Source organism: Pochonia chlamydosporia, chromosome 2 (genome assembly GCF_001653235.2).
Source record: "Pochonia chlamydosporia 170 chromosome 2, whole genome shotgun sequence".
Lineage (NCBI taxonomy): Eukaryota > Fungi > Ascomycota > Sordariomycetes > Hypocreales > Clavicipitaceae > Pochonia > Pochonia chlamydosporia.
Genome location: NC_035791.1, coordinates 4,089,581 through 4,117,358, shown reverse-complemented (window position 1 = coordinate 4,117,358; position 27,778 = coordinate 4,089,581). Strand labels below are relative to the sequence as shown.

Sequence of the window (27,778 nt, the reverse complement as noted above, 5' to 3'; positions counted from 1 at the left end):
TCTTCTTCTTTCTTGTTTTTCTTTCATCTTTTCACATTTTCTTGATGTTTGTTATGATGGCCAGATGGCATGAGATACCAGTTTGATTTGAGCATCGCATAGGGATGGGTTTAGAATACACGATGACGGCAGCTTGCTAGGATGGATGTGCCGGACAAAAGCGACTTGATAATTTGTTATTTCATATTTTCTTCATCTCTTGTACTTTGTTTTAATTCTGCAGTTGGATGTCAGTGTGCGAATTTGCAAGATGACAGGTTCAGCTATGAGTTTAGTCCTACCAAAGATTGACTACATTTCACGAAATGCAATGATGGAGATACTTTGTATCGCAATTATTTCATTCCACCCTAACAATGCCTGCTTTTCTATTGAGAGATAATACAAATTTGGAATGTGTCTAGTTGTAAATGTATGCCAAGTATGAACCGCGCTCATTAGCGACTTACTATATACAAATAAAGTACGGAATCAGTATGTGCCGTGTGTGTGCCATCTATAAAAACAAATCTTCCAACGCCAATCAAAGAAGCCCGCGCCAAGGTCCTCAACCTCAAAGGATCGACCAGTCCAGTCTCTTTGTTATATTTCTGTGAGAATACAGACTGAGTCTTACCCCAGCGCCACAGTATTCCGTGCTGTTGCCAGGGCATAAGAAGTCACACTCCGTGTCGGTAACGTTCTTTCCAGGGTTGCCCCCTTCACCACCAGCCAAATTCAATGCATCACCACACCAGCATTCTCGGCCGTATTCAACACCTGCATAGTTGTATTTGTAGCAGTTGCCAAGGCACATCTCAATCGTCATGTTGTCCGCGTTGAGAACTTGGTTGTCAAGAAGCCGGCCGACTGATGGCTCCGCCACACAAGCGTAGTAAGTGAAGTTGGCGTTGCCCTCAGAGATAACTGGCCCCGTGGGAGTTGGCGTAGCTGCTGCTGTTGTGGTCTCAGTAGATGATGGTACGTCTGAGGTGCTTTCGAGGTTTGTGCTTGCAGCGGGTGTAGATGAATTGTCCGGCAAAGAGGTGTCAGTTGATGTGGGCGAATCGGTCGCTGAACTAGCCGCGGAATCAACTGGGCTAGAAGTAATCACAGCCGGCTCGGTCGCCGAGGGGGTTGTAAGGGCTGATGTTGTAGGGAGTTGACCGTTCTCACCACCAGGAGAGGCACTGGACGAGGTAGATGAAGAGTTAGGTGCCGCATATTTGTAAAGCTCCAGTCTTACGCCAGCACCACAAAATTCCGTTGGATCGCCAGGGCATGGGAAGTTGCAGTCGTCCTGGTTGTCAGCTTTGACACTGCCTGCCTGCAGCTCGTTGCCACAGTAGCATTCTCGTCCGTACTCTACGCCAAAGTATGTTAGGCCATCGCAGAATTTGGCGCACAACTCGAGTGTCATCGTGTCATCTGCATTCATGCGGTCATTGAGCGCACGGCTATTCGTTGCTTCCGTCCAGCAACCCTGGTAATTCCAATTTCCGACCTTTGCCTTCTTGACTGGACCAGTGGGCGTAGGGGTGGATGGAGCAGTGGAAATTGTTGGAGTGATCGGCGTTGAGGTTGAATCTTGTGTTGAAATGGGTGTTGAAACTGGCGTTGAAGTTGTGGTTGTGGTGTTACCGACGTCAAGTTGATACACATTGAGACGAGAGGGGCCACCACAATACTCGGTTGAGTTGTCTATAGAACGTCAGTTATTGGACTCGGGAAATACCGATCTTCCCAACTTACCATTGCAAGTCATGCTACACTCCTTGTCGGGAGCGGGAACTGCACCGGCAGAAAGCTCGCTACCGCACCAACACTACAGAAGCCATTAGTAGACCGCTCAGCGTCGTAGCACAACCATCCTCAACTTACCTCGCCTCCATATTCTACACCAGCATACATGTAGTTGCCAGCCTTACAGCCATCAACACAATTCTTCACCGTCTTCTTATCAGTGCCGATCCCGTGGCTCAGCGCACGACCGTCTGTTGCCTCAGTGTAGCAGCCAATGCTCTTATACCCCGATACTCCGGGGTTAACTACCGGTCCAGGGGGAGTTGTGGGTTTCGTTGTGTTGCCGTCCCACTTGAGGGTATCGCCAAACACTGACATGTAAGTGCCGTCATTGTTGTTTCCGTTTCCACCACAGATCTGTTTCAGAGCTCCCAAGCAGTAGAAGTTGCAATTGGCTTCATCAACTTTTTCGAGAGGAATAGTATTGCCCGCCCAACATTCGCGGTGGTACTGTGTGCCGCAGAAAATGTAGCCTTTCTCGTTGCAGGCATTGATACAATCCGCATTGGTCATGGTATCCGTGGCGAGAATTTGCTGAGGTAACTGGCGATCTGGAGTGTTGTCCTTGTAGCAACCAACATACTTGAATTGGCCTTGGCCATTTGGCAGAAGCGGTGGAGCCTGTTCGGCGACGGCATTGCAGAAGAATTGAATAAACTGCTTCTCAAAGGTAGGATCATTGGTGTTCATGGTCCACTGCGCTGTGCCATTATACGGTGCAGTGTTCCATTGAGCATATGGCACATTGCATATGAGCGTGGCATTGGCGCTTTCGCCTGCTCCGAGGGATGTGCCCTCGGCAAGATCGACTTGGTTCAAGGCTCTGACAAGTCCAGCAACACCGAAGGGTGGTTTTGACACAGTCAGTGACAGAGGAACCGCACCGGAAGCAGCACTATTTGTGACTCGAAACTTGAGCGATTTGGAAGTATTTTCGGTCACATTGCCAAAGCTGAAGGGCGTGCCAGGCTTGTATGTGACCCAACCAGTGGCATCAGACGTTTGGAACTCGAGCAAAGCTTTGGGCGCAGGGCCTGCCGACGCTGCCATGGAGACCGTTTTGTTGCCCCCGTCGGAAACGAACTTGATGTAGCAAGAGTAGGTACCACTTTCAGATGTGTCAAACTGGATGTTGACCGTGGCTACCGAGTTGGGTGCAATGGTAGATGGGAGCTGCTGAAGTCTGAACTTGCCCACAACCAAATCTCCTTGGCCGTTCCAAGCCTCAAATGGGCCGTCGGTGCTGGTGGTCGAATAGAGCACAGACTGGACGGTAAGCTGTCCATTGCCTAAGTTGGACGCAAGAATGCTCTCCGAAACTCCCGTGGGGTCCTCTCCAGTGACAGCTTTCTTGAATGTGAGGATGACGGGCGTGACATCCAAAAGAGGCCCTGCGCTCTGGCCAGTACCAGTAAGCCGGGCATGAGTGCCAGTACTGTATCCGGCCGCAGAGTTGGTAGTGTTAACAACGATATCGCTGGATTGCAGACCAACTTTGGAAGGCGAGAATTTGGCATTGACGGTAAAAGTCTGGTCAACAGCAAGCTCCAGAGGCAGATTCGGCAAATCAGAGATGCTGAAATCTTTGGTGTTGACGTCGTTGAGTTCAATGCCTGTCACGGTAACCCCAATCAGCGCCTTGCAAGTAACTGGTTTGGCGATGCTAGTATTCTTCATGTTGACGCCACCGAAATCCACCGGTGACGTGCAATTGAGAGGGACGTTGACCGGGGAGCCAAACCCATAAACGTAGCCTTGAGTAGTGCCGACATAGACGATACCATTACCGAAGACAGGTCGGGTAAACTTGGTGACGCCGGGAATGCTGAAAGACTGGATTAGATTCATGGTCCCGCCCTGAGGCACCGCATCATAAACTCGAAGGTTGAGGCCCTGCACGTCCGTGATCCAGAGAAGACCAGTTCCAGGTTGCCCATTGAGCGAAGTAGTTGTGCCATGGCTGACTCCAAGAATATAAGCATTGTTCGTGGGCGTCTCAGCAACCTTGGAGAAGGAAGGGCGACCATTAGCGCAGGAGAACTTGAAGACAATTGACGGGTGCTGTATAACGTTGATGTAGATATATCCGCCTTCCAAGGGATAGACACCAGCGCCGGCGTAAACAGAGTTCAGGTTTTCGTAAACCTGAATAACGTCGTCGAGACCGTCTTTGCCGTTCTTGTAGCCGCCCAAGTTGTCCAGATTGAGAAAGTACGTCTTGCCGCTCTTTCCCGTTACGACACCAATGCGTTTGATGGCTCCGCACGAAAATTGGCTAGGCAAAATCTCCAAGGGACTCGTTCCAAGATCTTTATCTGCACCATCCAGCGCTCGCTTCTCCCAAGGCATGAAGAAATCGACCAGCCGCAGACTACCATCCGCATTAATGGTCATGTGGAGCGCGGCCTCTTCCAACGATGTGGGCGGGTTGAAGCCGTTGACCGGCACATCAGCCAGCTGAGAGGCATAACCATTTCCTGTCGCAAGGAAGATGGAGCCATTATCATCAGAGGCAATACCTCCGCCAGACATCCAAATACCGCCACCCTTGATGGTATTTGGGACGCCTTCACCTTCGGTTGCCCATTTCTCGACAATTTTTCCGGACGTCTTGTCCCAGCCGATGATCCAACCCGTGAAGTTATACTGCACGCAGTGCGATGCGAAACCAGCATAGATGAAGTTGCCAGTATGCAGCAAACCTGGACGCTGGTGATGGATGCCACCTTGGAACATGCGCTCATTGGTGTTGCTAGCAATGAGGCCTTCGAGATTGATGGGGAAATTGGGGCGCTCGGAAAGATCGTTCACATCAAGGGCATGAACGTAGTATCGACCAGCCGGTTTGCCTTGGGCCTTTTCACCAAGCGTCTGATCGACATAGGTCTTGGCCGTCAAGTACAGAGTATCTGTGTCGGGGTCAATAACACCAGTCGCAGTGATGCCAATTGTCGGGTTAATGTCGACGCAGCCGTCAAGATCGGCAGTCAGAAAGGGAATATGAAGGTTGCGCGACTTGAGTATTTCGCCGGTTTTCGCATCGAGTTTATAAACGTTGTTCTGGGTTGTCGCAAAGTACACGAATTGCTTGTCGCTGCCTTTGGGCGTATAGACAAGTGGCTGTGAGAAGACTTGTTCCGGTTGACCAACCCATACTCCTGGCAGCTTTGTTCTGAAGATTTGACCGAACTGGTTGCTACCAACAATTGACGGATCCATATTGTGATTCCTAGACGTATACGGTGATCAGCAAGCCTGGTGGGATAGTTTCGACGTGATCGGCAATCTCCAAACTTTATCGGAAAAATTATAAACTCACGTTTGATAGCCTGCTCTCGAGTTATCACCTCCCCAGGTGATTGTGTCGGTATCAGCAAGGCCATTGGCCAGGCCGACGAAGATCGTGGCCGTAGCCAGGAGTGCACGAAGAGCCATCATGATGGCAATGCAAAACTCAACGTCCAACCTACAAGTTCGGCGTGCAAACGATGAACGCAAAGAGTAGAGGGGAGGGAAGCACACATATACGAACAATCCCCGGCACCTTGAACGACGACCCAATTCGAGCGCATCCAGCGCGACGGCGTCATCCTGGACCATCCCATGCCTACCTCCATAATGTCTTGTAATATTACGATTATGCCAGCGGCTGTCGGATAGGTGGAACCGTTACCGAAGGACCTGAACATGTTGACTATTCTGGAAGTCCAAGTCGTACCAACGGCGCTAAAACCGACTCAGACATGGGTTCCCTTGACCATGGCGCCGAGCCACTCTGCTTTTTTGTCTGTTTGGTGGACCTTCGCCGAGACTCCGAGCTTTTTCGATTCAAGAGAGGACTCTGGTCCGCCCGTCCTCAACTGGGTGCGTTGGCGGATCAGTGCATCCAGGTATTTGACCGAGCTGGTCGGGAACTCCATATTGCACCGACCCCATGATCAGATTGAAGCAGTTGTGGTCTGGTGGTATTGGACTGATGCAAAATTGACTTTGCTTCTACATGCGTTGGCTCAGCCAAGAACAAAGCGAGAGACTGGAAAAATGCCCCCAAATGTCCTTCCGTCCTTCTGGTTCCTGTTGACCAGACAGAAAGCAGTCAAGCCTGGTGGTCTGTGTCCAGCCTGTGCCTGGCCGGTGGCGTACACGTGCAGATGCCGCTAAAATGCGCCAGCGATTTGGTGGAACTTCTTCTCTGGTGTTCAATGGATGGTCCAACGCGACGCCCGCAGGCTCTCTCCATCCATCGTACAGACAAATGCATCCAGTACCATGTTCAATGTTCGCTCAACATCCGCCAACCAGGGTCAACTTCATTCAACTGCAGACTTGGGACCGGGCTATGGCCGACTTGGGACCAGCCTTGCTGCACATTGCAGTCAAACCAGTTCGAGGTGAGCTTAGAGCCCATGTGGTGATGGATAAATTTCCACCTCCGGCATAGCCTTCCGGACTCTTTCGTCCCTGACTTGTTTGCCAGAGTCAACTGGTGCGTGAGCCTTCAAGGCTTGGCGTGTGCGTGGGAGTTTCTTGGCGCCCACTTTGCCTGCATAGCGTCAGTCTTTTTTTGTGGTTGAGTCTGGCGGTTCTTGTCCTTTGCCGACTTGGTCATTTCTGAGCTGAAGCTGGCAAGAATTTTTCCACCAAGTCCCTTGGGTTGGTGATTTGGCTCCCTCTCTGGTTTTCTGATCTATCTGCTGGCTGGCCAAGAGAGGAGCAGTGTTCTTCCAGGTTGTCAGGCCAGGTGGAGGGTAAATGCCACCTCGAACCAACACCACGGCTGAATCAATATTTTCAAAGGTGGCCGCAGACGCCTACAGTTTTAATTCAGCTCTAAAGAAAAGAGCGAATTGGCCAAAAATTGGATTTCTTCATTCCAATTCCCGACGCGCACACGTGTCTGTCGATGGGCCAGAATCGAAAGAACTGAAAAACTCTGGGGGACCCTAGGAGAAAGAGTCCTCGTATTGCACCTCCAGTCGACCCTGCGGGTGTGGCTCTGAAGACCTGCAAGCCCAACGCCACCCAATCGAGGGCTGCCAACGTATCGAACGTTCACCTTTTCCTCCATAGCCCTTCATGGTGCATTAGCGAGTACGGCATCCGTGTTGACGGTGTCCGTTTACTGTTCCATCTCTCCAAGCAAGGTGCATGTGGTAGACCAATCAGGATTCTGATTCAATTTGCCTGTCTTTCTCGCGATTCTCGATCCGACGGTATTTACGGCCGACCCCGGTGGTGACAATTGCCACAAAAGTGTCTCAGATGTCGGAGTGTGCCATTGTTGAATCAAGTCTATTGCCTAAGAACCACGTGTACGACAATGGGCTATGTGAGACATCGGCGACATCAGGCAGCCTGAGTAACAACTTATTATATACCAATTATTGACATGAACAAGTAAGGCTGGGCCCAACGAAAGCTTGGATGTGCTTCATGACAAGACGTGGTCGACTAGGCTATCGGGCCAATACTCCACGGATGGCGACATGTTCTTATGCTGGTGGTTTCCAACATCCCAAAAGGCTGAAGATTACTCCGTACTTCCCGTGACACTCAGCTCTTCATGGGGATCCAGCGTCCGGTAGAGACAAATTCACAATACGTTGTGCAACATGGCAATGTAGCCCATCAGACCTTATCGACCCACCGAGATCCCAACTTTTGGTGACGAAATCGACAGCAAACGCAGCAGGCCCGCCGCCACAACTAGGGCTGCGTGCTCTTTTGGGCATACCGTTGTAGGATAAAGGAAATAAATTCTCTATAATTGGTAGGTCTAGGTGCCGCTCTGGTACCGGTCTCGAGCGTTTACGGAAGCGGCTTGCCTTGTGCTTTGTTTCCAGTCCGAATAAAGAAAGGAAGTCGCGGATAAGGGGTGGTCTAAGCATCCTCGCCAAGGTTTCTCTGCGCAGTTGTTTTTATGATGCCGTGACGGATTCAGCTTGTCCTTGTCATCTAGAATAGTGAAATGGGCGAGACCAAGTCCGTCCTGAGCGATCGAAGCCACTCTTGAAGCGTTATTGGCACAGCCGACGATAAACATACGGCATGACATGCGATTTCTAATGGAATAATCAATATTGCACCTTGCCAGTTTAGAATCATTCATGGATTCGAGATAATCGTATCGAACACCCCAATCCGATGACCTGACAAGTGCCTACCCTAAACCACTCCACGGCAATTGGGGACTGTATATACAATATCGCCTCATTCTTGCAGAATACTCCTCACGCAGGGTGGCAATAATCACTGATTGTTGGGAAACCCTGTCACTGATGTAAAGTGTATGATAGCCGCGCGCGCTGCTTTGTTCCTTCGCTAGCTGGACTCGTTCTGTGGCTTTTCGTCCGGTCTAGATTCTATGCTGTTGCCACTGTTACAGCACAAAACTACATGGAGCGGCATTTTCTGGGACTATACGAGTCAAAAGGCGTTTTATACAGTGTTGGTTGGACTTGTTGTCATCCTCTACCCCCGGAACATTCTGGTTCAAGTTCATCTCAAATGATTCAGATTCGTACATCTCGCAACAACTGCAAGGGTATGGCAAAGCGAGTGTATTGATGTAAAGACTAATCATAATCTCATCCAGTCATAATGCGTTGCAGTTTCTCCTCATCCATCCTTGGTATCCTACCTCGTCATACCGACCAAGCGTGCTACCCAAAGTGAGTCTTGGGCCTTTCTAAAAGTTGCCCATCAAGCAAAATGTCAACTTTTTCATTGTAAAAGCACAATAGGCCCGCAATTCCGGCACTCTCATGCGTAGGCAACCTGTAATACCACACCAAATTATCGTACACCGCTCCATCTACGAGGATATGGTAATACTCGGCATCGCCTTTATATGGGCATTTGGTAATGAGACTGCTCTTCCGTATCACGGCTGGATCGACTGCACCTGGTGAGATGTAATATCGTGCTGGGAGGCCGGTCTCGTGTAGATGAACGGATGATGAGGCCTTGGCCACCGTTTTGCCTCCGACTTTGACTTCTATTGGTCTTGAAGAGGGGAGGATATCAATGCGCTTGAAGGGATCCTTTGGGTGAACATACACGGGGACATCTTCTTCAAGCCATTGGTCTAAATAACGCGGTCAGCAAAGGTGTGGGACGAGACAGCAAAAGAACAAGAGGCTGCATCTGACTGACCCATGGCTCCAAATTCCAAGCGCACTAAGCCTGCTAATGCGCCAAGGCTCTTATCGTCTGTAAATCGAAGCACGCGATCTGTCTTGACCTCTTTGATGCCATTCCTTGATGGAATGGTAACCTCCACAACCGCAGCTCTGGCAACGCCATCACTCCGAATAAGTTGGGTATCCCGTTTGGAGCAATTCCTGAGCTCACTCAGAGGCACATAGAATTGAGGATAGCCATCATGCTCCCAAACGTGCATAGCCTTGGATGTATCCACAATTATAGTATGGTTGTGGATGACACGTACCCGTCGAGAGGCTGGATATACTTTGCGAGGACCATTTGTAAGTAAATAGCTGGCCAGGTCGGCGAGACTATACAGGGAAATGTGAGTGTTGGTAAGTGTTGCAAAGTGTTGCAAGGTGTCGGTAAGAAGAGACCACACAAGAAGATGTGGCTCGGAGTTGGATCCGAAGAGGTGACATTGACATGTGTTGATGATAAGCAAAACTTACTTTGAACCCAAAGCCCCAGGTCTCGCCATTATTAAGCTGCGTGGAGGTATGCAAAGCTGTCAACCTTTCTGGAAGCAAGATGGAAGAGGCCAGGGCAGCCCGGAGAAAAAAAATAAGGAAACAAAAAAGAACCGGGAAATGACAACTTTCGCGGCACCGGTCCCTTTTAAATGATCATTCACATCTACTAGATGTCAAGTTTCGGCCCCATGTGCGGAATTATTCACCACCACCATCACGGTGCCCCCCATGTTGCGCATGGCAATCTACCCCGCAAGGGTCTGTAGAAGTTGTGGTAAAAATCAAGCCATTCATGACGCAACTCCTGATGCTTTAGTGCGAGGCAATGCCTCCCTCCAGCCTTGGGGGGCCTCGGGGCGCGTCGTCATGTTAGCAAGGCGCGCAAAACGTCGCACTGCCACGACGACAGGTTTCCAATGTCTCCGAGGCCTTTGGGCTGCCTCTAATTTCGGGCTCCATGAATTCCGACTGGGTAGAAGCCCCCAAAACCGTTGTCAAGGTTGCCATGTTGTGTTAGCTACCTTGGGCACTGGCAATGCGACAGAAGTTTGTAATTGGATAGTATGGTTTCCAGTCATGGTGACTGTGGAACTGATGACAATATGATGGAGCTGTGATGATAGCGAAGATTGGGCGTTGCCCGAGGGTTTGATGAGTGTTTTGTGCTAAATCAGTAATGTGGCTGTACCGGTCCATTGTTATGCATGTCATCAGGGCCAAAGGCTCTCATTTGCAGACCAACTAGACATTGTAAATGATTGAAGTTTTGGCCAAGATATCCAGGTTGAGGAACTGTCAAGACTCGGAAAACAACCGATTAGTTGCAGTTGCGACGGAATGCGCCGAACCGAGTCGGGATTCTGCTGCGACCTCAACGAATAGCGAGGGTCATGATTTTTTGTCCCGTGCTGCCAGCTGACACAGCAAATTGTAGATCGCACTTATGATTTTCATTCGCGTTGCATTCGAATGCAAACTGTCACCTTCTGTTTTGATGCTTTCCGGAGCGACTCAAATCCTTGTAAGCAGGGCCAGTGAAGGATCACGGAGAGTTGCCGTCACCTGTAACCAGTGCCACGACTTTAGGCGTGAAACGCATGGCTTACTGGATGGCGCTATTACGATGCATGGCAATAAACACATGTACCGCCGTTGCGCTTGTCATACTCAGTACGGATTTTGTGCTCTGCTGCATGTGGTTGGCTGGAGCTCTGCTACCTAAGAAATTGATGTCGACCTTGCTGGGATGATCGTTGTTTTATTTGTCCTAGGGTCATCTGTATTGGACACGAAACGGCGCAACCGCTTTCTGAGTCATTCTGAGGGGGTCTTTTCATAAGTTGGGAGTGCAAGTGAAATGCGTCGACTCAGGGTCCTTCACTCTTCATCCTCGTAATTCGAATGGGGCGTATCACGATGGCTGCTGGATTGTGTAGAGACAGAATGGGGATTCTTCAACGCCCTAGAGTATCTTGTTGAACGCAGAAGGACGACCTAGGCCGTACCAGGAGACTTACTCTTCGTGTGCACTGGTATTCGCTGTGTTGAGGCTTAGGGTGCCTCGTCAGTAACTTAACACAGAAGTGCCACAGCACTGGGTTGCTCGTCGAGGGGATCATTCGCACAGTAAGCATATCAAGTCCGGCGCTGAATTTGTGAGCAAAAGATCGATTGTACCCCGCGGCTCGACCTTTCCAATAGGAAGGGGATGGGTGTTAATAAAGGGCTTGATAAAATCATATTCCTAACGTGCTTTTGCCTTGGTGTGCGGACAGAACACAGGGGTGCATGACTTCGGCGGCTGGTATATCCTGGACTGGCATAGAACAAAAGCCTGCATTGAATTCCCAGGTTAGCAGGGAGCCGATGAAGCACAGGACGGCACAGGAGCAGCGACAGGCGGTCGTTCTAACCCAACTTTCATTGTTAGTCTAAATTGCTGAGTCATACCGCCGCACTTGGGTGAACTAACTGACCAGAATGGCCACAGGAAAAAGTCTCTGAATATAAGGCTTTGGTGTTGCGGGACAGGGGGCCGCTTGGTCCGAGGAAGTTCACGGCGGAACAGGCCAAGTAACCAGCGACTTTGTATAGCCACTTCGCAATTGAGATAAGTTGCCATGGCCCAGAACTGCGCTTTGGATGGATGGAAACATGGTAAACGAGTGGGCAAACGCAACCCGGCCCCTGCCGTGGCATATCATTGCTGGGACAGCCGCGGTCCAAGGCGCATCCCGTCGTCTGATATGTGTCGTATATGTTGAAGGACAGGAAGTACGTCTGCGGCGGCCACGAAATTATCTGGTCTTAGAACCATCGAAAATTTCCCGTAGTACGCATTGCGGGAATACTGGGTAAGTTTTTTCGATTTGTCTTGACTCTCGAGTGCTGGAAGCCCGGCACTCTAGCATTTGTAGCCTTGAAAGCCTCGCTAGTTATCATTTCAACCTAATGAACTAGAGCCGAAGAATGTCGGGACAAAATAAACGTTCTTTCAGTCGAGTTCTCGAAACCGTACCCGCAGTAGCTCGAGAAATGCTGTTGCTCAAAGGCGGCTGGAACCAGCACGTTCATTGAGTGTAAATGAATGCACCCGTCTCACTCCGACTTCTCCGTCAACAACTCCACAGTTCATCTGGCCGTTAGCCAGATCTCGGCACAACTAGTCGCACACACCAACGGCCAGTCGCCACCATGACGAGAGCCGGTGCCTGGGGAAGCGCTGATGAGGACTGTCAACTTTGTAGGGCTGAACCCAAGCGTCTCTCTGTTCCTGAATGGGACCGACATCGGATGAAGTGATTCGTCTGGCATTGCTCCTGGGAAATTGTCGGCACAGTGGCTGTCGTCTATGGCTCAGGCGTATAGCAACCTGTTGACGGCGGCCATCGGCTCAGTTCGGTACGGCAAATCTTGGTTCATGAAAATCGCTGAAAAGCCAGAGACCGGGGGCAGCGAAATGGAAGTACCAAATTACGCAGCGTGGTTACCTTACCAAGCGACCCACCGCCGATTTGTGCTCAAGAAGCAAGGATAATCATCAGTGAACTCCCAACTGTGTAGGTTTGGTGGGCGGCGGGGTTTTGGTCTGGTGGTCAAAGGTTGAGAGAGTCTGGCGGCAGTTGCAATGAGCCGCGCCTGCCAGAATTTAAAGCTTCACCCGCAATCAAGTTATTAGAAGTCACGTTTTATTACCAAAAGCATCACCTGTGCTCGCATAATCGCTTTGACCACCAGGTTTGCACCATTCAATGTTTCGTCTGTGCAAATGAGGAGCTCGGAATCTTCATGCCCCTCCATTGATTTCGACCAGACGGCACAGGTTTGCTCTCAAGCCTCAACGAGACCACGACCTGCGCCGCGCAGCCATGTATCCCCACCTGGTGTCTTAACCCAGCCAGTGGTTTGTTGAGGCATTATTATGGCGCTGTATCAGGGTACCTTGGGACTGACTGGAACTAGAGATATCTGGAACCGTCACGACACGGAAGGGGACATTCGCTGCAGCCATGCTCCTGTTTGGGCCGATCCATTGGCACATCTTGTTGACACAGACAGCGCCATTCAGCCGAGCTTGTGGACACCCAAATGGATCCGCTTGCGATGTTGCGTCCATCCAGGAGCAGTGTATTTGATCACGATATGACTGCGATTGATGGCTTTTGATACCAAGTACTTTGGACCCGCCCCCCTCAGCACTTCGTTTGGGACAGTCCAAAGTATTGCATACATTGCTCTGGCTTTCGTGATAAAAGCCGATGTAGAGCGGGACTATCCAGCCCAACATTCAAGTTACTTGTGCTCCGTACGAACAGGGTAAGATTGGTTTTTGGTTGTGTCACAAGCTCGAGCCCTGGCAATACCTTTGATTCACCCTAGCTGGTACGTGACGCTCTCGAGGTGGCCTGTCCCTCACTTACTCTTCTAGTGTCTGCAACTCAGATCGTACACCACACGCACACATATAACATCGCAAACAACAATGAGGTCGTCAATGGTTACCAGCGGCCTCGGCTCGCTGCGATCAGCTGGTTTCCGGTCAACAGCTGTGTTCCAGGCACCATGGATGGCTGCGACTGTGTCCAGATCCGCATTGCAGATGCGAACTGGTGCTACACTGGTGGACACGCCGACTGCGGCGCATGATCAGCCCGAGGTTGTTGAGAATACCGCCAGACAGGTCAATGCCAAGAAGATTCTTCAAGATGCGGTTGCTGCCACAGGACCGAGACAAAACTGGACAAGAGAGGAGATTTCCGCCATTTATTACCAGCCGTTGCTCGAATTGGCGCATCAAGCTGTGAGTGTAACCCCGCCTTGTTACAAGACCAACATTTCATAATACATGTCAATATACTAACACATATGGTTTAGAGCCTCGTCCACAGACGATTTCACAGCCCAGGCGAAGTCCAACTATGCACATTGATGAACATTAAGACGGGAGGCTGCACGGAAGATTGCTCCTATTGCGCCCAAGCAACCCGCTACCAAAAAGGCACCGGCCTCGAAGCCAAGCGCGTTGAAACCGTTGAGTCAGTCCTCGCCGCCGCCCGGACCGCTAAGGAGAATGGAAGTACGCGATTCTGCATGGGTGCCGCATGGCGAGACATGCGTGGCCGTAAGAACAGCCTCAAGAACATTACAGAAATGGTCAAGGGTGTCAAAGCCATGGGCATGGAGGTCTGTGTCACTCTGGGTATGATCGATGGCGAGCAGGCGAAGCAACTGAAGGAAGCTGGGTTGACAGCTTACAACCACAACGTTGACACGAGCCGCGAATTTTATCCAACCATCATCACCACAAGGTCTTACGATGAGCGTCTCAAGACGCTGAGCAATGTTCGTGAGGCAGGTATCAATGTCTGCTCTGGTGGCATCCTTGGTCTCGGCGAATCATCCGAGGACAGAGTTGGTTTGCTTCACACTGTGTCGACATTGCCTTCTCACCCAGAAAGTTTCCCCGTGAACGCCCTTGTCCCTATCAAGGGTACACCTTTGGGAGACACCACGCCCATTGCCTTTACCAGCATGCTAAGAACGATTGCTACCGCAAGAATCCTCATGCCGGCAACTATTATTCGAATCGCTGCAGGACGCAAGACTATGTCTGAGGAAAAGCAGGCCTTGTGCTTTATGGCTGGTGCTAATGCCATTTTTACTGGTGAAAAGATGTTGACTACAGACTGCAACGGATGGGATGAGGATAGTGCCATGTTTGGCCGATGGGGCTTGGAACCAATGAAGAGCTTCGATAAGAAATCAGTTGAGGGGGCTGGCGATATTGAAGCCGGCAAGATATAAACACAAAATAGGACACAATTTAAAACAAGATCAAGTAACAAAGACGTTTTTATGGCAGTTTGAATAAGTACTTTTTATTATAATTTGCTGACTTCGACTACTGAAGCAGCGTCAAAGCTGGCAACCGGCATGGGCATAATATCAGACTTTGAAGACGTGTCTCTGGCGAGTTGCTCTCGTAGCCACTCCTCAATAGCCATGCATAGTCCACGCACCTCCGCGACTGTGTTTGCTGCATGTAGACATAGTCGCACTCTATCAGTGCCTTTGGGCACAGTCGGCGCTACAATCGGGCGCACCATGTACCCCCTTTGCTGACAGTGACGCGCCAGACTCCTGGACTGCCCTGAAAATAGGGGAATGATGGGTGATTCTGGCGGCGATGTGTTGATGCGGAATAATTGTGCAGGAGGGTCATGTTTCTCGCAGACAGAGAGGAGCAAAGCATGCGTCTCCTGCATCAGCGAGAGGAGATGAGCAAGATGGCCGTCTGCGCGTCCGCTCCTCAAGTAGTTGTAGGCTGTCTTGATGGCAGTCAACATGGGGTAGCCCATTGCGGTGGTGTAAATGAGACTTCGTGCGTAATTAATCATGTATGACCGCGTGGTCGGCGTGCAAAGAACAATAGCTACATTTGTTAGCATCCAGACGCGCCACCTGATACTTTGGATAGAATACATACCTCCAGCACAGCCCATTGCCTTTCCAAACGTATGGACTCGAGCCCACACTCGCTCTTCAAGACCAAGCTGACAAACTAGACCTTTTCCCCTGCCGCCCAACCACCCGGTTGAGTGAGCCTCGTCAACAATGATATACCCATTCCCTAGTGGTAGTCGTCTCTCAACACATTCAACAATATCCTTGAGCGGAACAACATCACCGTCCATGCTGTACACGCCTTCCACCGCAACAAATACATTCTTCTGACCGTCTCTTATTTTCTGACCCTCAGGTCCGCTCAGTAAGTCACCTAATACCACGTCCAAGGGCCTCAACGTGGATGATGATTGCACTTCGCGCGCCATCACACAATTATGCGCAAACGGAATCGTCCTCGCCCTACTCAACTTCATCCCATCGTGAACACTCGCGTGAATCAACTCATCGTACACGACATAGTCTCCCGGCTGCGGCGCACAGCTGAACAGACCTGTATTCGCCTCAAAGCCCGAATTGAAGAGTAAACCTGCTGGTGCGCCGTGAAATGCAGCGATGTCCAACTCTAATTTCTCAGCCGTCAAGGTATTCCCATCTAATAAACGGGACCCGCATGATCCTAGTGAGAATTCATCCGCAGAGCTTTGGAGATGTGAGATGTAGGCGCTTTTGATTTCTGGGTTTGTGGAGAGGGATAGATAGCCATTTGATGAGAAGTCGACTACGCCGGACTGGCGGAGGGTCAAGCGACGGAGGCGGTTCTTCTCCTCTCGTCGGGTGAGGAGGGCTTTGAATGTGTCGTCTAGGCGGTTTTTTGAAGATGTCATTATTGGTATGGATGACACGAGGCCAATTGGGTCATTGTTTTGGGAAAACTTGAGAATAGTTCATGCAGAAAATTGTCATGGGCTGGCGGCTTTGGATATGGATTGACACATGCCTGGTGGGCTTGGGCGTAGATGTTGAGTGACAGGGTCCATATCCGGGTGTAGCTCCGTGAACAGATTGGTGACCGTCATACTAGGCGTGCCAAGTTGGAATTAGATTAGGGGGACGGCAGCTAGGCCCTACAGGCCAATTTCGGCGGCGTCCAGAAAGTCAATTGAGCCTGTGCTTGTTTCGATGGTCTTGTGCTGGTCGCTTCAATCCGCATGGAAAATGCCTCTGCTGTCTGGTCATTTGATCCGTGCGATGCCGGCGGTTGGCTGCCACTTGACTCAATTGACATGCGAGTACGCAGCCATCCCATGCGCCTGCAGGTCACTTGGCTGTCTTCGGCTCAATCAGCTTCTGAAGCGGCTTAAGCCTCAGAGCTGGGGGTTCATGTTGGAATGTTGGCGTTGGGCCTCGGTTCTACGGAGTATGGAGTAGGGAAGATGGAGATGAAAGTCCTGCCGTGGACATGGATCTTGGACTCATGGAGCAATTGACGGACAAGAGAGGACAAAACTCTCCACCACTTGCCCTCGATGTGAGCAAGTATTTGCACCAAAAAAGTACAAGTACCTGGTACAAGCAAGCCTAGTGCGCCTGTGGACCCCAACAAAACAGCTCAGTGCCGGGCCCTGGTAAAATCGACACCAGACCAGACTTTGGCAAATCGAATATATCTGCACATCGGGACCCATTTCTCCAGATCCCACCCGATGCCGTGTTCGCCAATTGCTACGTCAGAGGAAGGGTGTGAAAACATTTACTTTGACTCCAGTCATTAATTGCAATTGGGACTCGAGGCAGGATGAAGTCCCCGTTGGCGTCGCTGCTTTGGCGTTCCTTGCGAGTTTACCAGGTCTTCGGAGCGAATACGGACGTCGGCAAGACCATTTTCACGACATTGCTTACCAGGACGGCGAAGAAGCTCTGGAAGGATGAGCAGGTGACTTTCTTGAAGCCCGTTTCCACGGGTGCAGTGGATGACGCTGATGATAGGTGTAAGTGTTTGCAATTCTCACAAAATTGAGTCATTGAAGCGTGATAGCTAACAGGTGTTGCAGATGATTGCCCTTTCTTGTACGAGCTGGAGATACTGGCATATCTAACTCTCCTGAACCAGACATATAAGTCGTTTTGCACCTGGCGTTGCTCGCAACACCCTCTATCAGTATGACATTCCCTGCAGTCCTCACTCTGCAGCAATCGCATCTGGACGGGTAAGCCCTCGCTCCATTGGGGAACATGAACACCCTCGCTAACACAATTGATAGCCCATCCCCTCAGATGACGAGTTACTAGCCAAATGCCGTGCCTTTGCAACCCAATGCGCCACCAAGCAAGGCTGGTTATTCATGGAAACTGCCGGCGGCGTCCATTCTCCCGGACCATCTGGCAAAACCCAAGCTGATCTGTACATTCCTCTTCGTGCACCCTCTCTGCTCGTCGGTGACTCTCGTCTCGGAGGCATCTCTCAGACAATTTCTGCGTTTGAGTCTCTCCGCATCCGAGGCTACGACGTCGAATCCGTGCTTCTCTTCAAAGATGACACCTATGAGAACTACCAGTATCTCGAGGAGTATTTCCGCAAGCAATATGGAATTCCTGTGACCAGCCTACTTGAACCGCCTCAGAAACACGAAAACCCAGAGAAAGATGCCGAGGCCATGGAAAAGTACTACGACCGCAATGACTCGACTGAAATCACTGGGCAAGTGCTAAAAACCTTGGACATCAACCACCAAAACCGCTTAACAAACTTGGATACCATGGCCACCCGCGCCAGCGAGCACATCTGGTACCCATTCACACAGCAAAGCCTCGTCGGACCCAAGGACATCATGACCATTGATTCCGCACACGGCGACTACTTCCAAACCCTGGCACCACCCTCACCGCAAACATCCCCAGAAACACCTGTCCTCCGCTCATCATTCGACGCCTCAGCATCGTGGTGGACACAAGGGCTCGGCCACTCCAACCCCAAGCTCACAATGGCAGCAGCATACGCCGCCGGCCGCTACGGCCACGTCATGTTCGCCTCTGCCGTCCACCAACCCGCCATGGCGCTCGCGGAAACCCTCCTCAACGGCATGAAGAACCCGCGTCTCAAGCGCGTGTTCTACTCCGACAATGGTAGCACCGGCACCGAAGTCGCCATCAAGATGGGTCTACGGGCAGCGAGGAAGCGCTACGGCTGGGACACGTCTCAGAAACTGGGCATCCTGGGTCTCAAGGGCGCATATCACGGTGACACTATCGGGGCAATGGACTGTGCTGAACCAGGCATTTATAACGAGAAGATTGAGTGGTACGAGGGCAAAGGGTACTGGTTGGACTATCCGACCATCTTGTGCAAGGATGGGAAGTGGTGCGTTTCGGTGGCGGACGGGCTGCAGGGAAGCTTTGGTCCCGGCGGGGCATTTGGTTCGCTGAGTGAGATATTTGATGTTGAGAAGCGAGAAGCGAATGGTGAGCAGGCTATGTATGAGGAGTATATTACTTCGACGTTGCGGCGGTTGAAGGATCAGGGACGCAAATTTGGTGCGTTGATGCTTGAACCTATCATTCTTGGTGCAGGTGGCATGGAATTTGTGTAAGTGCGCTTGAGGCTCAAAGTTCTGACTTTCAACTAACATACTCCTCAAAGGGATCCGTTATTCCAACGTACGCTCGTTAAAACTGTCCGCAAATCCCCTCACCTCTTTGGCGAATCGTCTCTTTCCGCCACGGAAGCCCAGGATCCCAATGAATGGGCCGGTCTGCCCGTCGTATTCGACGAGGTCTTCACCGGTCTATACCGTCTCGGCCGTTTCACCCCCTCCTCCTTCTTAGGCGTCCACCCTGATATTTCAGTACATGCCAAGCTCCTCACCGGCGGATTGGTGCCGCTCTGCACAACCCTAGCCTCAGAAAACATCTTCAAAATCTTCCTCAGCCCAGATAAGACGGACGCTCTGCTCCACGGACACAGTTACACCGCACACCCAATCGGGTGTCAAGTGGCGTTGGAGTCAGTCAAGGAGATGCAGGACATGGAAGACCGTGGAGAATGGGCGTGGGCGAAATCACAAGGATGGACGCAGGCTTCTTCGTCACAGATTGACGTATGGTCTACCTGGCCGAGGGGGTTCGTAGAAGACTTGTCCCGCCAGACGGACAAGGTTAGTGGTGTGTGGGCATTGGGCAGCGTTCTGGCTATTCATTTGAGAGATGAAGCTGGATCGGGATATAGTAGCAATGCTGCGCTGGGGCTGAGAGAGAGTTTGGGTCTTGGGAGGGCAGATGGAGAGGGCGGACCGTGGAACGTACATAGCCGTGTGTTGGGGAATGTGCTGTATGTGATGGCTAGTCAGGTCACGTCTGACACGAGCGTGAAGCAGCTCTCGGAGTTGTTGATGGAGGGTATTGCTGGAAAGAAGCAATGACTTGAAAGGCATACGGAATAAAAGTCGCCCTGAATAAAATACAACTTTTAACGAACTTGGGTGTAAAGTCTTATTATGTGTTTGACCGATGCTATCTTTACAGGTAGTTTGTGTATGTGATGCAATCACTATGTACAGCACTGATCCCCGTTCACCATCCCTCAGTTCAACCTTGACTTCATTACGTGCAGACATCATTAAGGACAAACTCTTACAAAGCCAACAATGCAAAGGCACCCATAGCCCAGAGGGCCATTGGTCCCAATCCACCAGCAGCATTCCCCTTGGTCGTAGGAACGGTCGTACCACCAGTCGTAGTTCCCGAACCAGTAGGGTTCAGTGTTTCCGACACGCAGGTATCCTCCGTCTGAGTAGGACTTGGGGAAGCAGACGAAGAAGGCTCCTCTCGCCTCACAATAATGGGCGGAATTGTGGCTTTCTCCGCCAAGAAGCGTTCCTGCACAATCTCCAACAAGTCAACCCTTCTGGCGAGCGAGCTTAGAATATCCCTGGACACAGAAGTACCACACTCGTCATGCTTGTTGTGGTTATGCTCCAACTCGTCACGCTTAGAGAAGTGGACTCCAGGAGTGGGAACCCAGCAGTTGTCTTGCGCACGGCCAGCTCGTAGTCCGCAAATCTCAGTCTCTCGGCACTTCTCAGCGCACTGCTTGTCGGCCTTCCAGCCACGAGACTTGCGGGCCATGTAGGCGTCGAAGGAGGTCTGGTTCTTCTCAAAGGCGACAGTAACGTTGTGCCAGAACGAAGGAGAGAGCTCGGCCTTGGCGTCTGTCATGCGGGGAGAGATGATGTCGCCGTAGACCTCTTTGGCGGAGTAGTACTGCTTCCATGTCGGGCCATTGGTTTGGAAGTTCTTGTCATTCATGTCGGCGAGGAAGGTCTTGGCGTCGAGAACTGCGAAAGTGTCTGGGTCTACATCGTAGACTCTGAAGGAAGGCATGCCGGACGTGGGAGTAAGCGAGGGGCAAATGTACGAAATGGCGACGGCGTTGTTGTGAGTGCGCTCTTTGTAGTTAGAGTAGCTAATTTCGAAATGGTCAAGATGCGTATGGCCAAAGAACATGGCCTTGATTGTGTTAGAGTAGCGGTTGACAACCTGGTCGAAGTAGTTGGAGCCGTCGGGCAACGCATCGGCTTCGCCTAGAGGCATATGGCCAATAATGTAGACATTTTCATTAGCCTTCTCGGCTGCGTCAAGTTCCTTGGCCAGCCAGGCAATCTGACCATTTGGATCTTTCTCAAGCTCCTTCTGGTAGAGGATGAAGTTCAGTCTGTAATACATGTTGGTGTTGAGGGAAATGACGCGAAGATTGCCCTTGGGGTACTTGGTAGAATATGCACCGACAGCCTTGGCCTCTTCCAAGGACGAGTTCCCAATCCAGCGAGACCACTCCTTGGAGAGAGTGTCATACACCCATTGGGTGTCGTTTCCGACAGACTTGGGCTCGAAGATGTTGGGTGGGTGAGCCTCGTGGTTACCAGCAGTGCCGTAGACAAGATTTAGATTATCAGTCATCATTTCGTAGGAATGTTCGATGAGGTCCTCGTTGTAAGGCTTGCTGGTATTCCAAAGGCCATGATCGACAATGTCACCCGTGAACAGGGAGAAGGCAGCATTGGGAAACTCCTTCTTGATGAAGCTGTACATGCTCTTTTCCAAGGTGATCGGCGTGTCGCAGTGGTGGTCTCCGAATTCCCCAGCGGGATTCTTGGTCTTGCCGGGTTCGTCATCTTTGGTGTAGGATCGGCAGCACGTTGGTTTCTTGCAATTGGTGCTGGACCCCTTCTCATACAGAGGATCGATGTGAATATCCGAGTAGTGAATAACTTGAATGGGCTTCTTGCCGCTAACCTTCTCGTTCTTGGTTACGGAGCAAGGTTTCTTGGAGGCGAATTCGACATTCCATGTGGCAATCTTTGGCGCTGAACAAACGCCCAGGAAACTCATGCAGAATTGGGTTGAAGAGGGAGATCCAACCTCCATGGTTCTGATGATGGATGCAATCGATGGGGCTTCACGCTCGACGACTCCCTTGCAGAACTCCTCGTCATAGTCCTGTTTCTTGTCAATGCTTGGCGCAACAAATTCACAGATCGATTGTTCCTTACAGTCCCGGACTTGCAAAGCCGTCCCCCCAAGCTAATAAGGGTCTCGTCTCCATCCTTTACCAGGCCTTTGAGAACGGAAAGAATGCTCTATGCTGGTGTTAGTTATCCGAGCCATCAACCAAAAGAATAACGCTCTTTGAGTTGGGATCCAAACCTGGCAACCATCGCAGGTCTTCATGCTGCCAAATATATCCGTCAAGTCGCGTGTCTCGTGCGCCCAGGTCCTGGCCTCCAACGACCGTTGAATCTTCTCATGGTGCAATTCGGCCCAGCCAAAGCCAACATGGCACGCGACCAGGGCTGACAACGCGGGAAGAAGACGCATCTTTGCTACTGGACTTGCGAAAACGACCTGGTCAAGTCAGAAGCAGCAAAAGATCCAGGCGATACGTCGAACGAGGATGAGGATAACAAAACGGTCTCCCGCAAGGCCAATGGCCCGGAGTCGAGAGAGGAGCGCATCCTATTTGAGCGTCTTACCCCATGGCCCGGCTGCTTATTTCGTCCGGGGTAAAGTTGAGGACATCCATCATGACAAGGTTCCCTCAGCCGTTGTCCCCGAAAAGCCACTTGAAAGATGGAGGTTGCGGGGCCGACGAATGGCGCGAAAGGGGCCTGGATACGACTCAGGGTTGTATTGTGCATGCAAATTAGAAAGCCATAAGTTCCATCAGGCGTGACGAGGGAGGAGCATGAATGTGGTGCACGTGCATGTGCATTTCGCAATTCGGTGACGATGCGAGACGAAGGTTTAACGTGAAGCACAATAGTTGCACATACAGACATGCAGGAGCCAGGCATATGCGAAGCGACCGTTGACATTCGGTGAGCTCTTGTTGATGCCAGACATGTGCCTGGGAGGGAAGGAACGACCCTTGGCACTGAGACCATTGATTCGCCAATGCGTCCAGCGATTGGGAATTTAGCATTGGTTCCTGACGGTTTCGCTTCCAGCCCTGTCAAGCCTCGCTTCCAGTCGAACGTACGATTCAGCCAACCAGCGTCGGCCATTGTCACTAGGGGACCCGCTATTGACGCCGTTGGCGAAGGCCTGGCACTGGTCTCTGCGTCTTGGCCCAAACTTCGAAATGGGCTTGGACACTTGATCATATGTTCACAATTTCGAGTCGTGCAACAACTACCAAATAGAGCATCGGAATACTGAAGGCAAATCCACACCAGCAGCATCAGCAGCCAGTCCGAACAGACATCGACATGACAGGCTTCTCCATATGATGCACACATGTGCCCATACGAACTCCAAAAACCTCCCGTGGCGCATGCAACACATCCACTCTGTATGGACGGACCCTCCTCGCTTCCGCCAACCGAGATCTGGCGCCTCCAAATCAGCCCGCACATTCTCGGCGTACGATCGAACCATTCACAGCAAGCTACAGTCCAAACCTCAGATACCTCTACGTAAGAAAAAAGGACAATATACACTGTAATATATTACACATGAAACGGCGGTCGCGGAATCTTGGCGACCTGGTCGACGGTTCCGAGTACTACGTTGTCAGCTGGGACGCATAAGCTGCGGCTTCGTGGACAATTCCCGATCGACCGAGCGGCACGACGTCCATCTTACTTTTGTATATGAGAAGGCGCCTGTCCATTACATCTTTTGATAACGCCGCCAATTTTTCTTATTATTTGTGGAGTTCAAAACATCGAGGCTGCATTCTCGTTGTTTTGCCTTCGGGACTACCATTACACTTATTTCCCTTGCACACCGAGCTTTGAATCAAACATCGACATCATGTCTTGAATTAATATCACGCCGCCTCATACTAGTATTCCAAGTCGAAATTTGGCAACAGTGTCGCTCACAGCTTGATCGACTGCCGGCCGAAGCAATTCCCACAGCTAAGTCTATCCAGATACAAGAGAATGGCATTCTCCACGATTAGTCAAGTTCTTCTTCCACCCATCCACTGTGCAGTTCATAGCCTATGTTCAGATATGTCACCTCTGGTCCAGCATGGACTGCTACGCGACGGACCCGCGCAAGGTCATCGATATCATTGCTTGATTTGACCATAAACTCTCCTTCCTCAAGGGCCATCACTTTCTTAGCAACCTTGGCAGCCATCTCACTGTTCCATATACCTTCTTGAATATGGTTAGACTCCATGATTTCTATCGCTCTCCGTCGCACTTCCGGATCCCGGCATTTAGCACTCAAAAAGAACAGTGCAGGCAGAATACCAATTTCCATGTAAAACTGTGGTTGTTGATCTGTTGGTGCTTCGGCAGCATCGAACCCTCCAGCCTCAACTGCAAACTCAATCATTTCGCGGAACTTGTCAGTCCATAGGTCCCACATGGACGGATCTTCGCGGTCGGGCTGATTTAACGCAGCGATGTTGATATAGAGGTATCGCTTGTGCAACTCTAAAAGCGCGAAAGCTCGCCTATCGGTTGCGTTCAGGGTATTCTTGTCAATGGTCTTGCGAAATTCGTCAAAGGCTTCGATCCAAGAGTCGAATCGGACACCCAAAGCCTTAGATTGAGCCATCGTCATGTCGCGCCGGTACTGCAGAGCAAGCTTGAGTAATGTATCTCGTGCCTCTTGGATCGAAGACAAAGTAATTTTACGGGCCATTGTCGCTGACCGAATTTTCAGCATCGGCGAAATAATATCAGCCAGCTTGTGATCAATATCACCACCAATGGCCTTGGCATAAAATTAGCAACTGGCAAACACGACATTGCTGGTTTCTCGTACTCACCAGAAAGACTTGGGTTGAGATACGAGCAAAGAATGCTTCAACAAGTCTGAGGATGGGCTCAATTGATATACCCGTTGCACCGCCTATGTAGCCTCCTTTTCTGGCTTGCTTCATAGCACCTTCAATCATCCTGCAGCCGTATTTGAAGAGATATATGGCATTATTTATGTTTCGTCTCAAAATCTAGCGCGACGGTTAGCATGCTACTCTCTCTTTCAGCGATATCAATGGACAACGCAATTCCCACCTCGATGCAGATGAATATGGTACAAGAAACAAGTTGAATGTGGAGATATGATGGCCGGTCTGCCCCGGACTTGACAAGGTCGCTGATGGCCAAATTGTACTGACGCAAACCGTATGGTGTTTCTCCGCCTACATCACGACTCCAGTATCGTTCATGGTATGATGACAATGCGACCAGGGCATGGCGGATACATTTATTGGAATGCGCCAGCTGAAGAACTCGGCTACTCCAAAGATCGTCTGGTACAAAGGTCCCAAACTGTACGGCTGTTCGCTCTACAAAAAATTGCAAGGCTCGGACTTCTTGAGAAGTGGCGGACGAATTAGCGATGCGAGTCAATGTCAACGACGCAGTGTTAACTGTCGCTAACGTTGGATTCTCATATCCGTCGCAAATACGGCCAGTCTTGGAGCCTGTAAACGCAGGTTAGTTTTATCAGAATGAGAATCTATCCGATCTTGGTGCTCACGAACATCTCTCGCAAGCTGGACGTCCTTCGTCACATTTGATTCTCCGAACTGATCAGACGTGTCAGTTCTCTGCGTTCAATTACGAAGACGGGGAAGGCAAAACGAACTCCTGCGAGATGATCCAATTAGCAAACAGCGGGCTATTCAGAGACAGATTAGGGTAAAACTAACTTGCATGTTTTGCAGCCAGTTCGGACTTTGGGGGCCATTGCCCTCTGGCGTTCGCCTGGTTTCACTCGAGGCATCCTCGGTACGTGGTGCGTCACCGAGACACTTTCAGAGACATGTATATTGTGGTCGCATAGAAGGGATTCCGAGTCCCAGATATGCCGCCCACATACATGTCATCCAGGCCCTATTCTAACGTAGCAACCGCTCAATGGGCCATGAGAACAACATCAATTTCGATACAAAAGCACCTAAACTCTGGTGAGCAAAATCCACTCGACTTGAGTTGTCAAACTTCCCCACACCAAGGAGAACTTCAGATTGTGGAACACCCTTGCTGAGCATCCACTTCACATGCCTGGCGACGGCACACGCCGATAGTGTCCAACTCCAAGTTGCTTGATGTCGTTACTTACAGCGAGATAGATGGCGAGTCTGGTTGGTGGAGGCTAATTTCGACAGAGTTGTCAGAAATGTGATGATTTCTTTCAGTCGGGCACTAGTGAATTTGCGATCATTTGCCAAGGTCACAGCGACGATTCAACCTGCCGATTGTAACCTATGCCGGGTTGTTTCCAACCGTCGGGAATGATCCGATCCCTGTACAAATCAACAAATTGCAAGCCAACATTCAGAAGGATCATTTTAGCGTACATATTTCCCAAGCCTTGGGAGGTTTTGATGTCAATGAGCCAAGTATTTCATTGAGCAGCCATCTGCACATATCGATTATGCACAAATTTTGATATAGACTATCCACTGTCGCGTCTGGCGTGAGACCTTTGTGAACACAAGACGAGGCAAAGGGTACTCACATCCATCAGTTCTGACGGATTCCAGTTTCTTATTATTAAAAAGGTATGGGAGAGTTGATACTGGATGATTGTAAGTCCTCTTGTCTAGCCCAGGTATCTGGTCGTTCGCCAAAACCTTCCTGGCTACTCCTTGCAGCCCATCGTGTGCCGGCAGAAGATAGTGCTTGAAGACCAAACGAAAATTTTGGTGGAATACGAGTACTCACAACCAAAGGGGCAAGCTTGGGATCGCGCGAAAACGCAGCCAAAATTGACGTGGACATCGCCCATGTTGGACAAGGCTTACCCTACAGCTGCTGGAGACCAAACAGGAATTGGCCTAAATGGCATCGTGATATGCGTCTAGCAAAGGTAGCTGAATTTTTGAAATGGACTATGTGCATAAGCCGTCTTTTGCAACACCAAGCAGGAATGGTCGGAGCGTAGATGCCTCACTGGTGCCCGTTTGGTCCGGTCTACCGAGTTCGTGGTGGGTTAGTCTGGTGTAGTGAACCGAACCGACCAAGCTGCCGTGGAGCTCGACTTCGGAAGTAGCAACATAGAAGGAAGGTACACGGCATCACGACCTGGAATGAACAAATCCAACCCTGGGGCGAGTTCCCGTGGCAGTATGCGGGAATAGAGACATTACCTACATTTCCTGACGGAATCGACACCGCCTCCTGAACAATTCCCAACTCAGATTGGCTTTCGGACACTTGACATCACCCACGTCACCCCATCTCCGCCTCCAGCCACAAGAATGGGCGAAGCACGAGCAGCTGGTGGATTCAGGGACGCCTTCAAAATGCCGTTGATGGACTCCGTGGCCACGAGCTTCCTACCCTTCGGATCATCACCTTAAGTGTCATGGACGCACATCGCTGAGAAAAGGCTTGCCGATTCCCATTCCCGGCGAGCCCACCTTTTCCATCCTTCCGTCTGGCCTGGCTCCAAATGATTCCCCGCGTGGTGCGAGGATGGGTGTGGGGATGGTGAAATCAATTGGCCAGTCACACCTTTGGCATTAGCCAAGATCGGGACTTGGGGATGAATATTCCCTTCTCCAGACAAGACGATTCATTAGCCAAGGTGTGATGCATCGTCTCGCCCAATGTTCCCGCTATGGTTCCTGTTTTGACAGCCGAGAGAGCGGGCCGTACGGAAGCACACCAGCAGAGACCCAGACAATTTGGAGAGAATGATAGTATGCGGGGTACGGAGTAGAATTGGCAATAAAGGGCCAGCCACCAGACTCATATAAATATGACGTTGCCGTTTTGGTTTGCGATGGGCCGTCTTAGCTGTCTGGTTGTGCCTTAAAAAGCAGGACAAACTTTGACCGCCGCCCATCGTACTGACGGTAACCACCACATTCAGGCAACATTGGACCTATCGGACCGTTGAACCATCGCTGGGACAGCTAGACAGTCCAGAGTCTATATCTTGGA

At 50.7% G+C, this 27,778-nt stretch overlaps 8 protein-coding genes across 8 annotated transcripts; 2 read left to right on the top strand and 6 right to left on the bottom strand.

The window, feature by feature from the left end:
* Positions 1–553: 553 nt before the first annotated feature.
* On the bottom strand, positions 554–5,217 carry VFPPC_03323 (WSC domain-containing protein; the record flags this gene model as incomplete). Its single annotated transcript, XM_018282839.2, has 4 exons — positions 554–1,680; positions 1,732–1,804; positions 1,861–5,011; positions 5,102–5,217. The coding sequence occupies 4 exons, from the start codon at positions 5,215–5,217 to the stop codon at positions 554–556; spliced, it is 4,467 nt and encodes a 1,488-aa protein (XP_018147471.2).
* Positions 5,218–8,444: 3,227 nt separating this feature from the next.
* VFPPC_03322 (WSC domain-containing protein) lies at positions 8,445–9,469 on the bottom strand (the record flags this gene model as incomplete). Its single annotated transcript, XM_018282838.1, has 3 exons — positions 8,445–8,869; positions 8,938–9,299; positions 9,441–9,469. 3 exons carry the CDS (start codon positions 9,467–9,469, stop codon positions 8,445–8,447), a joined length of 816 nt encoding a protein of 271 aa, XP_018147470.1.
* A 3,974-nt stretch (positions 9,470–13,443) lies between these two features.
* VFPPC_03319 (biotin synthase) lies at positions 13,444–14,765 on the top strand (the record flags this gene model as incomplete). Its single annotated transcript, XM_018282835.1, has 2 exons — positions 13,444–13,761; positions 13,836–14,765. The coding sequence occupies 2 exons, from the start codon at positions 13,444–13,446 to the stop codon at positions 14,763–14,765; spliced, it is 1,248 nt and encodes a 415-aa protein (XP_018147467.1).
* A 77-nt stretch (positions 14,766–14,842) lies between these two features.
* Positions 14,843–16,252, bottom strand: VFPPC_15631 (aminotransferase; the record flags this gene model as incomplete). The annotated part of the gene is made up of 2 exons (XM_018293384.1): positions 14,843–15,393; positions 15,448–16,252. The coding sequence occupies 2 exons, from the start codon at positions 16,250–16,252 to the stop codon at positions 14,843–14,845; spliced, it is 1,356 nt and encodes a 451-aa protein (XP_018147466.1).
* Positions 16,253–17,163: 911 nt separating this feature from the next.
* On the top strand, positions 17,164–19,783 carry VFPPC_03318 (onanonoxo-7-onima-8-eninoihtemlysoneda; the record flags this gene model as incomplete). The annotated part of the gene is made up of 5 exons (XM_018282834.1): positions 17,164–17,356; positions 17,420–17,435; positions 17,479–17,575; positions 17,630–18,951; positions 19,006–19,783. 5 exons carry the CDS (start codon positions 17,164–17,166, stop codon positions 19,781–19,783), a joined length of 2,406 nt encoding a protein of 801 aa, XP_018147465.1.
* A 211-nt stretch (positions 19,784–19,994) lies between these two features.
* On the bottom strand, positions 19,995–22,238 carry VFPPC_03317 (sphingomyelin phosphodiesterase; the record flags this gene model as incomplete). Its single annotated transcript, XM_018282833.1, has 3 exons — positions 19,995–21,860; positions 21,914–22,000; positions 22,068–22,238. The coding sequence occupies 3 exons, from the start codon at positions 22,236–22,238 to the stop codon at positions 19,995–19,997; spliced, it is 2,124 nt and encodes a 707-aa protein (XP_018147464.1).
* An 813-nt stretch (positions 22,239–23,051) lies between these two features.
* Positions 23,052–23,297, bottom strand: VFPPC_15630 (hypothetical protein; the record flags this gene model as incomplete). Its single annotated transcript, XM_018293383.1, has 1 exon — positions 23,052–23,297. The coding sequence occupies one exon, from the start codon at positions 23,295–23,297 to the stop codon at positions 23,052–23,054; it is 246 nt and encodes an 81-aa protein (XP_018147463.1).
* A 525-nt stretch (positions 23,298–23,822) lies between these two features.
* VFPPC_03316 (C6 zinc finger domain-containing protein) lies at positions 23,823–25,542 on the bottom strand (the record flags this gene model as incomplete). The annotated part of the gene is made up of 5 exons (XM_022428323.1): positions 23,823–24,593; positions 24,649–24,831; positions 24,896–25,308; positions 25,365–25,413; positions 25,537–25,542. 5 exons carry the CDS (start codon positions 25,540–25,542, stop codon positions 23,823–23,825), a joined length of 1,422 nt encoding a protein of 473 aa, XP_022284608.1.
* Between the last annotated feature and the right edge of the window lie 2,236 nt (positions 25,543–27,778).